This window comes from Pistacia vera, unplaced genomic scaffold (assembly GCF_008641045.1).
Source record: "Pistacia vera cultivar Batoury unplaced genomic scaffold, PisVer_v2 Contig459, whole genome shotgun sequence".
NCBI lineage: Eukaryota > Viridiplantae > Streptophyta > Magnoliopsida > Sapindales > Anacardiaceae > Pistacia > Pistacia vera.
The window spans coordinates 941,879-954,960 of NW_022196289.1; the positions used below are offsets into that span (position 1 = coordinate 941,879).

Here is a 13,082-nt window from a genome sequence, read left to right on the forward strand (position 1 = left end):
TTATGCATAACAAGTAATATATAACATAAAAACCATCATACAAAGCTGTCACTGATTCCACGCGCCACCGTGACCAGAGGACGCGCCCCCACGCGCCGCCCAGAAGCGCACACTCTCTCACGCGCCCCCAGGCCTCCACGTCTCCTCACGCGCCTCCACGCGCTTACACGCGCCTGCACGCGCCCAACCCTAAACCTCACGCGCCTGAAGCAAGCCGAGTCCTGCACGGCTCCACGCGCCGGGTCTGACCCGGGTGGGTGACCGATTGACCGGGTCGGTTGACCCGTTTGACCTGTTGACGGTTTGTTGACGGTTTGACCGCTTGATCGGTCCATTGACGGTCTGGGTTGTTGTCGGGTCGGGTTGCCTGACGGTTGGGTTGAGGACTGGGTCGTTTGACCGGATTGACTTTTGACTTTGACCGGGTCGTTTTGACCCGTTTTCCTATTGGGTCGGTTTTTTGACGCCGATTTTCTGCAATTTTACCGGATTTTCCAGATTTTCAACAGCCCGTTTCCGGCCATTTTCCGGGTTTTCGATGGGAAACTCAAATGTGGACTTATACAATAATCAGTGACATCCCAAATGACAATTTCGTCTAAATAGATGCCATAAATGGCTTCCGAAAAAAACCCAAACAATAACTACCAACCAAAACTTTAAACTAGCATAACTTTACATCCAGAACTCGTTTTTGACAAATATATACCGTTGGAAAGCTTTTTCAACAAGGATTCCAATGACATCAAAATCGAAAACAAATTTATTTATAATAAAAGTTATGCTTGATTTACAGTACGGGTTTTAATGGAAAAATCCTAATTTTAGCAATATTTTTCAGATTGCAACAAATAACTTTATGCTAGGCAGAGATTTATATAAAGCTCTGATACCAAAAGTAAAACACATATTCATATTCCAATATTCATTTACAATACAATCAATTTCAGATTAAAAACTCCATGGAAAATATGCGGAAATAAATGACAAACCTCCAGCCATAGCAATTACTTCTTTGATCTTCTTACTCCTTTATGAATTACAGACTTCACACTTGACTGCAAATTTGGGTGATGGTTTTGGGAATCAAAAATGCATCGAATGGGGACTGTTAATTCTTCTTCTTATATGCAGTGTCTTTCCATCAAAGAAACTGCCAGAGACACACCGTATGACCACATCAACAGGGACCAAAATGTATTAAGGAGAAGTGCAGGACCATATTGCAAAAGTCTAACAATTTAAACCAAATTTTTCCTCATTAATGTGTGAACATGATTAGATTTCAGATCTATCATACATCAATAGAAGAAAATAAAAATCACATAAGCATTGAAAGAAGAAGTTCTATTACAAGTTAAAACTCTCTTCATTCAGATTCCATTCATAAGATAAGCAGATTAGGCCCTTTCACATGGTCTACCCATTATTTAAAAATCTTAAATATAACTCTTGAATTAGAATTGAATATTTAGTTAGGACCACATTAATGAATTAATTACATCTAAAGAAGGTTATGAAAATATTATATAAACTTACATCAATGTATTTGTCACTAATTTTAGAGGGTTTTCTTTAATTTGTTATTTTCTTTCTTGTCTTTTGTTATATTATTCTTATTCTCTTACTTTATTGCTGTTCTTTTGTAAATAATTACATATGTTACATCACTCCATTATTAGTTGTTTGATTGCCCAATCTCTTATGTACAAGTAGATACCATCCACTATATATAAATTGTGTTGAACTACACGCTTTCACTCACTACCAACGTTTCTTTGTGTAAACAAATCTCCATTGGAGAAAAAAATAGAATCCCTTGGAGAGAAAGAAGAAGAGCTAAGCAATGAGATTGAACAACTCTTAGCCATGCTTCCGAAGGCGAAAAATTGGAATGGTGTTGAACTCTGTCAATACCAAGGGTTCTGGTGTCAATCTAAGTACCTTTGCGGCATGATCAGGTTTCAAAGACACTTCGAAGCTCAAGACAGTGACATAATATTAACCACTTTTCCGAAATGCGGCACCACTTGGCTCAAAGCCCTAATTTTCACCATTGCCAATCGTTCCAAATATTCACTAAAGAATAGCCCCTTGCTCTCTCAAGGCCCTCATGAGTTGGTTCTTTATCTTGATTATGATCTTTTTATGAGAGATCCTCTTCCTGCTCTTGAAGACTTTCCTAAGCCAAGGATTTTTGCGACACATACCCCATATCCTTCACTTCCAAATTCTATTAAGAATTCCAATTGTCGCATTGTTTACATATGTAGAAATCCTTTGGACCAGTTTGTCTCCCATTGGAAGTTCATGGTGAGAGTGAGAGTTCGAAACACCGAGCCAATTTCGATTGACGAAGCTTTTGAGATGGCTTGTCAAGGAAGGCAAGAATTTGGCCCCATTTGGGAACAGGTTTTGGCATATTGGAAGGCTAGCAAAGAAGAACCACACAAGGTATTATTCTTGAAATATGAAGATTTGAAAGAGAACAACAAATTTTATGTAAAAAAATTGGCCGATTTCATCGGATATCCGTTCACTGAAGATGAAGAAAAGCAAGGAAAAATAGAAGAAATTTCCAAGTTCTGTAGCTTTGATAACATGAGCAATTTGGAGGTGAACAAGAATGGTGCACACCCCACTGGGCTTAAGAATGATATCTTCTTTAGGAAAGGTTTGGTGGGAGATTGGAAAAATTATTTGACAACTTCAATGTCCGAACGTTTGGGGAAAATAATTGAAGAAAAATTGAGTGGCTCGGGTTTAACCTTTAAGAAAACCTAGCTTTAAAAACCCTGGAAGATCCATAAGCTATAGAATCCATATTGTTGCATCAGATAGCTTTGCTTTGTTATGGTTGTGTGCTGCTTTCTCTTTGATGTGATGAAGTGTGAATAAATTTGATGTAGATAATCTTATTTTGTACCCAAAATGTATTGAGAATGAATAAACAACTTTGTTTTATTATCTCTCTTATTAATTGGATGATCAAATCATATCCATATATATAGTCCATTTTTCTTGCAAATATCCTAATTTAAAAAAAAATGCAGACTTGAACTCTCACTTGCAAGAGTTAATTGATCAATGCCAGAGTTTGCAGGCTTTTGTCTTTTAGCATTAGAAAATAAAAATTCCAAAACTCTTATCAACTCTCGTATGCAAAAATTAACAATTGATCACAAGAGTTTAAATCTGGATTTTAAGTTGGTATTTGAGAATTTTCGTGTGTGATATATAATATCTTTTGATGATTATGTATGATATTTATTCTTCTCTTCTCATAAGCTTCATGGTTTAACGCCATGTAATTTCAAGGTTTTTCAAATGATACATTGACATTGTGCAAAATCAAAATCGAAAAATGATATATTGACATTGTGCAAAATCGAAATCGAAAAAAAGAAAAAAAAAAACGAAAAAATTAAGTAATACGATAAATTGAAAGATTGTCACAGTCATGAAGAACTAAAAACTTAATTTGCAAAGGAGGTTCATCCCACCATTGAAGAATTGAAAACTGCAATACAAGGTTTGCTAATACGTTGCATGATAGATCGACAATTATTCCAAAGTTCTCGTGGAGGTTGGGAGATGGCATCAATTAATTGCTTATAATATCATTTGTTTCTTATTCAAAAAAAATCTGGCACCAGATTCTCCAACAATATGTTCATATATCGAGATGTATATATATATATATATATATATACTACTTCTCTAATATTTATATATGAGTCACGAGATCACTAAGTCCTAACAATGTGTTTGGTAACGGACGCATGACGCAATTTTCTTATTTATTTTTCATTAATCATTTTACTATTAGGTTACATCACTATATTTTGTCATTAACTCAAGGAGGATTCTCTTTTATTATTTCCTTGCTGGTCTTTTCTTATATTATTCTTATTGTCTTATTGTAGATGCTAAAATTCTATGGTCACGGAACAAACTGTTCTTGTGAGATTGAGACCACTAACAATCTGTTAGACCTGCATATACAAAGTAACAAGCGTGAAGCTTACGGGAAACACTGAGGTGGTATTTATCTTAGGCACTGCAACGTTCAAGTTAGCAAGATTGAAAGAAACTATTTAGTCAAGGTTAAGGGAAAGAAGGATTACTAGGAGTTTTGTTTGAGACTAGAATTATGGCGAAGGTGTATAACTCTTAGGAGCTAATAAATGGTATTGAGATTGAATGCCTAATGAGAGACATGACGTCTTTTTATATAGTGGTTATAAGATTTTTGAATTCTAGTAGGACTTTGAATCCGTAATGGCAGAGTTCTAGTAAATAAGAAAGACCCTGATTTACTTATCTTTGTAGGATTGAAAGTCTTAATTCATGTAAGATACAGCATCTTGAGTGAATTAAGATAAACCCCAAATAGGAAATAGATGTATTTGTATTTTAGTAGGATTCTAGGCCCTTAAAGGATATTATGGAGCAATGGGTCTGGCCTTAGGTGGGCTAATGGTGATGCCCAATATAGAGAAAGATCGGGTTTAGACCGTGAGTCTGGCTCATGACATGAACTTTGACTTAGGCCCAACCAGAATTGGGCTATAGCCTTGGGCCTACATAGTAAAAGTTACTTGCTTGAGCCTCAGATGATTTTTGACCTATACACTTATTATTTATTGCTATTTTTTGCCAATCTCTTTATGTTCAAGTAGAGATACCATGCCCAAGAGAAAAAAAAAAAAAAAATTTAAAAAGCACACAATAAATTATAATATAGTGCAAATGCTATATAAATTGTGTTAAACTATATGCTCTCACTCACAGCCAAATTCCTCATTCTTCATTCAGTGTTCCTAATTAGGTGTATATTTAACTCTTTTCTCTATAAAAAATCCTTGTCGTATTGTCTATATTTGCTTAGGATATTCTATTATTAGTACTTCTAATTAAATACTCCATTTGAGAGGGAGAAAAAGTTTAATTTAGAATTGTACAGCTCATAAGTTTTGTTAGTGAAGAATCAAAATCAGAACTGCAACTGGAGAATCTGCCGCTGGAGAATTGATTTTTCTGTGACTGTTTTCTGTGCTGGAATCTGGCTGCTACTGGCATGTACTGACATCTGGAAATTTACTGCACAACGGTTCTGATAACGGCAAAGTTAAAATTTAAATTCTTCACTGTGTAACGGTTCTGAACAAACGGATTCTGTCACATGGACATTAGTTCTCTTAATTCCAACAGCATCATTTCATTACACACTGAAAGTAAAAAATTTTAATAAGAGTAAACGACATTTTCCCACCCTAAGTTTAGCGAACGACAGTTTAGCGAAAAGGCAAGTTTCAACCTTGCTTTCATAAATTCCAAATTATTACCCCTAAATTCACACATATTTTTTACTTCTGACACAACTGTAAAACACGTTATTACCATATTGCTTTTATTTTTTATTACACCACCACCCAATCACCATCACCATCACCACCACCATCCAGCCATCACCATTCACCACCACCCACCACCACCTTTCAACACCATTATGACCGAAACCCCCGAAGTCCCCACCACCACCCACCACCTTTCCACTCATCCACCACCATGGCAATCCCTCTAAACCCCAAAGCCCCGCCGCCAAACAACCAACACCAAATCACTCACACATTCAGCCACAAACCAACCCAAAAAGCATCACCAGATCACTCATAAATCCAGCCACAAACCCATCCAAAAACCACCACCAAATCACTCACAAATTCAGCAGCAAACCCAAGCAGAAACCACCACCAAATAAATAACAAATCCAGCCACAAACCCATCCAAAAACCACCACCAAATCACTCACAAATTCAGCAGCAAACCCGCCCAAAATCCACCACCAAATCACTCACAAATTCAGCTATAAATCCATCCAAAAGCAACCACAAACCGAGCCACAAACCCACCCAAAAACCACCACAAACGTTGGGTGGCAACGCGGGAGTTTACCTAGGAGAGAGAAATGAAACTGAGGTTTTGTTGAGAGAAGAAGAAGGAAAAAGCAGCAATCCAAATCTGGCCACAGCGTGATGGCCTTACGGCGGCCAAATCCAGTCGCCTCGGAGCCTATTCCGACAAGGGAGAAAAGAGAAGAAGAAAGAGAGTAGGACGAAGAAAAGAAGAAAAGAGAGGAGGAGGAGAAGAAGAAGAAGAGGAAGAAAAAAAAGAATGGGTGGAAGAAAAAGAAGAGGCGGCAGTGGTAGAGTGATGGTAGGTGGTTAACCGAATATGGGAGACAAAGGAGGGAGAGAGGGGGTTGGGACGGCAGTGGTGGTGATTTGAAATGAGTGGGTTCAATTACTACTTTACCCTTTAACTGTTACCAAAGATAATCTGAAATTTATAAAACCAGGAGTGAGAACCTGTCCTTTTTTTAGCTAAACCTTGGGTGGCAACACGTCGTTTACTCATTTTAATAATATAGATCAAGCTCCAGGGCTTGGCATCTTCTTCTTACTGTTCTTACTTAGAAAAAGCACAGATCCTACAGTCTATAAATCTTCATTTTGTTTTGTTTTGTGAATGTTGAGTGGCTGAGATCTTTTACTGAAGCAAGTCATATGGATTGCCACCTCAGTAAATGCAGTTTTTAAGATTAAAGTTGCTGGGTTTCGGCTGAAGTTCATCTTCATCATTTTGTAATCTTCAAATCAACGGCTAAGATGCTGTAAATTTTTTGTTTCTTTGTGAATCATTGGTGTTTCTTTGCTGGAGTTACACGGATTGCCAAGGTGGACTCAGCTTTAGTATACAAGCAGTCCAATAATTCTTTGTAAAAGAAGTTAGAAAAAATGAAATTAATAAAAGTTCAGTTCTGAATTTTTTTCTGTTATCTCTCAAACTCATCTGTTTGTTTCTCGGGAAAGTACAACAATTTTCCAGTTTCTCTTTTCATTTGATCCTAGGACTCTTTCAAGTTTGAGAATATGAACACTGCCTTCCCTCTCAATAAGTAATTAGAATTGTAAAATTTTATTCGTACTTTAACTCCTTGCGTAATATTAAAGAGAATAAATGGTTTTGGCAAAGGTTGTTTGCTAGTTTTGTTAAAGAGTATTGTTAAGTACACAAATTATTTCTTATAAAATGATGTTGCAATTCGCATATCATCTATTTTATTTAATTTATTCTTAATTTTAAGTTACCAAATTAAGTAATGTTATGCTTACAATTGAGTCATATAACTTAGTTATATAAACAGACAAAAAACAAAGGATAAAGTGATCATTTTACATAAAATTTATATAATTTTTATCTGTTTGTAAGATTCAATTATAAACAAAATATTATTGTATCAAATTATAGTATAACATATCAATTCCTATGAAATGAGTTTGTATAAGAAGTTTACAAGGTTGTTATACCTGTTTATAAAGGATAATTTGTATGATTGGCATTACTCTGTTAAAAAAATGTAAACAGACATACTTTGTATAATCAATAGATTTTATTGCAACCATCATATATAAGATTCCTATAGATTCCTTAAATCACCAGTAGAGATTTCTATTGTATGGTTAGACGAATAATACTCCATGGACAAATTTTTTATACAAACTCGTCCATACAAACTAACGAATTTTAATGTGATTAGGTGATTTTGAATAGGAGATAAATTAAACAATTAGAGTAAATGATAAATCAAATATACAAAATTGCCACATTAATTTGTATGATTAATTTGTTTATATTGCATTATTCATGGATCAACTACTTCATATTTTCGAAGAATATATTTCATATATAGAATATGGAATTTAAACTTTAGAAAATCAGTCACATGGTCAATATTTAACTCATTTAGATCTAACAAATATAATGTCGGCAATAATTTAAGGTCTAATTATTGAAGTTTTTAATTAAGTACCTACCAGTGCTACCACTATGAGAAAAGAAGAAGTAAGAAAATTTAATATATATGGTAAACGAACTTGCTTAGTATTTCATAGCCCTCCACTCTCTAAGTACCAATTTCCTTGTTTGAAATTCCTTTCCATGGAGAAAGAAATAGATCAAGAGGCATGGACGAGCATATTTGGACCATTAAATGTCACAATTTCCAGTCATACCAAAAAATATTCCTACACTAAATGTAATTGTTTACTACTCTTTACAATATCTTTGAGGCTTTGTGCATCCCATATCTAATATTTTTACTTTAAAAATATTAGAAAAAATTGTGATTAATCCACATAAATATAAACTAAAATACATTAGAAAAAAAAAAAAATTATAATATCTCATTAAGTAACCCATTAAACGGCAGGCATGTGCTTCCCATATCATAAAATTGAAAGGAATTTAATTACTTTTAGAAATTATAATAGTCATTGGTGGCTTAGAAAGTGGAGCCATATTTGTCAACTTTTTATAATTGCCAACTTTTATACATGTAATCTTATCTCAAGGATAAGTATAATGTCAGTGGCATTGCTTTATTTTCATATCATTACTAATTAAATATATTTTATATTACTTGTTGCTTCATTTCTTTATGCTTAGTATGATGCACATGGAAAATAAAATAAAACAAAAATGATACATAAATTCCCACCTCAATTGCACTTTTCTTGTGCAAATCACCATGGAAGATCAAGAGCTAAGCAATGAAGTTGAGCAAATCTTGGCTAAAGGTGGAGCAAATGGGCCGGGTTAGGCGGGTCAACCCTAACCCGGCCCGCATTAGAAAGGGTTCAACCCAGACCGCCTTATAGGCGGGTCGGGTTGAACCCAACCCGCATGCAACCCCCGGGCTGGCCGGGTTGCTATATGGCAACCCGCCAACCCGACGGGTTGCTATTTTGTTTGCATTAGCCAACCCGCTGGGTTGGCCCAAAAAAAATTAAAAAAAATAAAAAATTAATTATTTTTTTCAAGTTTCCCCCATTTTTTTAATTCTTTTAATTAAACTATTATGATTGAACTCTTACAAATAATTTTACACAATAATATTAAACTATACTTCTAAATCATAAATATTAAAATGTATAAAACTTCGTAATATTTGACATATTGTTATTATTATTTTTTATGGTACGTAAAATAAAAAAAATAAATACTAAAGTCTTATTCTCAAATTTCCATGTCTTGTATAAAATATAATTCATTCTTCTGCTAAAATTTCATCAATTAATGAATAAATCTAATTTTTCTTATATTACAATTTTATTGTATTAAAATTGAATTAATATTTGAAATGTTAACAAAAAAAAAATTAATTTAATTGAATTATTGATATTTGAAAAGTTAACTAAAAACAATTACATTTATTCATTTATAAATTGTTAATTATTTATTTGAAAAGTTAAATAAATAAAACAAAATAAAAAAAATAAAAAAATAGGGCTAACTGGGCCCGACCTGCAGCCTAACCCGGCGGGTTAGGGTTGGCGGATTGGGCTGGGCCAGCCATTTTCCCAAAAATGGCGGGCCTAACCCGGCCTGCCTTTGTTGGCTGGCTGGTTAGGACCAACCCGCCTAATTAAGTAACCCGCTGCGAGTTGGGTCGGGTCGGGCCGGGCCGGACGGGTTACTTTTCCACCTCTAATCTTGGCCCACCTTCCTAAAGCCAAACACTGGAATGGTGCCGAGGTCTGCAAATACCCGGGCTTTTGGAATCAATCCAAGTTCCGTCCTGGCATGATTAGATTTCAAAGGCACTTTCATGCTCAAGACAATGATATAATGTTGATCACTTTTCCAAAATCGGGCACCCTTTGGCTGAAAGCCCTAACTTTCACCATTGTCAATCGTTACCAATACACACAAGAAAATAGCCCCTTGCTGATAAGACACGACGATCTGAGAGGGGCCATAAGCCAATCCCAAATATTTGGGATGAGCTGGAACGTGCAGGACCATTGCAGGAGCATGCATGCATGCATGCAACGTAGACAAGGGATGAACTGGGTCGTGGCAGTTAATTTGCAAGAGGAAATGGTCTTCCATAGTTGCATGTTTAACGCATCGCAGTAACATGCAGAAGGAAGTGGTCTGCCGCAGTTGCAAGTTTAACGCAACGCAGTAACGTGGTTGCGAGTTTTACGTCATCTTAATTCCGTTTGTATTGCTCATTTTACATATGTGAATTTCATTTGTTAGTTGCTAACTTTCCTTTTATTACGGTCTGTGTGTATATGGCTTTGCTTATTTAAGCAGCCAATGTTTTTGTTAATGGACTGTCAAGTATTTGCACTCAAATTGCGGTACGTTTCTCACCTGAAGAGAAAAAAACTTTTCGTAGCATTTTTCACACTCTGCGTTTGGGACCTATCATTGGTATCAGAGCAGGTTTTTTATGGGAACCAACAAGGAGTGGATTGAGCACTTGGAGTCTAGACTCGGTGCATTTCAGGAGGGACTACAGCGAATGGAGATTGGTATGAACAACAAATTCCACCATTTGGAGGAAGCTCTCAATCGACTCTCGAACGTGTTACTCGCTAATCCGGAGTCCTCAAATCATGGTAATCACCATCGAGAAAACCAAGATGGAGGTCGGCAGATTGTCTCTTCCAAATCAGCCAAGCTAGAATTTCCACGCTTCTTTGGAGACGATCCAACGGAGTGGTTCAATTGGGTAGGACAATTCTTCGAATACCAAGGCACGATAGCAAACCAAAAGGTTTCCATGGCTGCTTACCACCTTGAAGGGGAGGCCAACCAATGGTGGCAGTGGCTTCGTAGGACATTACAGGAAGAAGGACACATAATTTCATGGGAAAAATTTGAAGTGGAATTATGGGCTCGCTTCGGACCATCAGGATGTGAAGACTTTGATGAAGCTCTCTCAAGGATCAGGCAATTGGGGACGTTGAGAGACTTTCAACGTGAATTCGAGAAGCTCGGCAACAAGGTGCGTGGATGGACGCAAAGGGCGTTGGTGGAGACATTCATGGGAGGTTTGAAGGCTGAAATTTCTAATGGGATATGAATGTTTAAACCGCAATCACTCAAAGAGGCCATTAATTTAGCACGAATGCGAGATGAGCAGCTTACACGGCAGCAACGGTTCACACGAACTCCACTAACAAGAACTCCTCTACCTCTTCCACAAACCACACGTGTAGCTCCTGCTACAGCTATAAGACCCATTAAACGTTTGTCTTGGGAGGAAATGCAGAGGAAGAGAGCACAAGGTCTCTGTTTTAACTACAATGAATGTTTTATAACAGACCACAGATGTCAAAAGCTACAACTATTACTCTTGGAGGGGCATGCAAGTAACGTGATATATGAGGACATTATTGATCAACAAACACTAGAAGAAGACCATGAGGGAGATGTAGCAGAGGTGCAGGAACCTGAACGTGAACCAGAGATCACATTGCATGCATTAACAGGATGGACAACACCAAAAACTATGTGTGTAACAGCGAAAATGGGTCCCCACGAAGTAATGGTGTTGATTGATATCAGATCGACACACAACTTCATCAGCAACCGTTTAGCAAACATGCTCAGGCTACCAGTCATACCAATGGAGACATTGCCTGTCCGGGTGGCCAACGGAGAAAGATTAATGTGTTAGAGGCGTTACGATAAGGTACGGGTAGAATTGCAAGGCACCGAATTTTACCTCACCCTTTTCTCTTTGCCCTTATCAGGTCTTGATCTTGTCTTGGGCGTTCAATGGCTTGAAATGTTGGGATCCGTGGTTTGTAACTGGAAACAGTTGACCATGGATTTTATTTGGGAAAATCAAGACCATAGGCTGTAAGGAGTGGACATGCAAACCATTCAGGCAGTTTCACCAAAGGAAATATCAAAGGAGTTTCGCCGTGGACATGCGCCATTTGTTGTGTGTTTCCAACCAACCATGGGAACCGTACCACCTGATGCACCAACTCAAGATAAAAAGCAGAATATGCAATGGTTGTTGAAAGAGTATGAGGACGTGTTCCAAGAGCCCTCAAGTTTTCCACCTGTACGTGAAGTGGATCATTGTATTACACTAAAGGAAGGAACCGAGCCAGTTAATGTACGGTCGTACAAGTATGCCTACTTCCAGAAAGCTGAAATAGAGAAATAGGTCCAAGAAATGTTAGATTCAGGACTCATCCATCCTAGCACCAGTCCCTTCTCGTCGTCGGTGCTACTAGTGAAAAAGAAAGATGGCAGTTGGCGATTCTGTACAGACTATCGTGCGCTTAATGCCGCTGCCGTCAAAGATCGTTTTCCTATTCCCACAGTTGACGATATGTTGGAAGAATTATATGGCGTTGCTTCACCAAATTAGATCTGAGGGCTGGCTATCATCAAGTAAGAGTAAATCCTCCCGATGTTATTAAAACTGCTTTCCGTACTCATAACGGCCATTACGAATATCTCGTAATGCCTTTTGGCCTTTGCAACGCACCCTCGACATTTCAAGCTATCATGAACTCAATATTTCGGCCTTATCTTCGAAAGTTCATTTTGGTTTTTTTTGATGATATTTTGGTATATAGTCCCACCTGGAATGAGCACGTCGTGCATGTTAGACAAACGTTGGAGATTTTGCGGCAACACTAATTCTTTGCCAAGGCAAGCAAATGCGTGTTTGGCCAACAAGAACTGGAATACTTGGGGCACATTGTCACACATCAGGGAGTGAATGTTGATAACAGTAAAATTGCAACCATGGTCGCATGGCAACCCCCCACTAATATTTCTAAGTTACGTGGTTTTTTAGGCTTGACAGGATATTACAGGAAGTTTGTTCAAAACTACGGCATCATAGCGCGACCTCTGACCAATCTGCTCAAGAAGGGAAAGTTTGGTTGGGATGAAGAAGCCGACGCAGCCTTTCTAGCTCTCAAACAAGCAATGACAACTACTCCAACATTAGTTATGCCTAATTTCAATGACTCCTTTACCATTGAAACTGATGCATCTGGGGACGGAATTGGCGCAGTTTTGTCACAGCAAGGAAAGCCTATAACGTTTATGAGTTGAGCATTAGGGATTACAAAAAAATCTTGGTCCACTTACGCCAAGGAGATGCTTGCCATTATGGAGGCCATTCGTTTATGGCGTCCTTATCTCCTGGGAAAAAAATTCTTCATTCTCACCGACTAATGTAACTTGAAATA

At 37.3% G+C, this 13,082-nt stretch overlaps 1 protein-coding gene across 1 annotated transcript; it reads left to right on the forward strand.

The window, feature by feature from the left end:
• The first annotated feature begins 1,814 nt into the window (after positions 1-1,814).
• On the forward strand, positions 1,815-2,938 carry LOC116144831 (cytosolic sulfotransferase 15-like). Its single transcript, XM_031430258.1, has one exon. It carries the CDS (start codon positions 1,870-1,872, stop codon positions 2,782-2,784), a length of 915 nt encoding a protein of 304 aa, XP_031286118.1. The 5' UTR covers positions 1,815-1,869; the 3' UTR covers positions 2,785-2,938.
• The last annotated feature ends 10,144 nt before the right edge of the window (positions 2,939-13,082 follow it).

Coding starts and splice junctions, on each gene's coding strand:
- LOC116144831 (XM_031430258.1), top strand. CDS start 1,870: ATGCTTCCGAAGGCGAAAAATTGGAATGGTGTTGAACTCTGTCAATAC.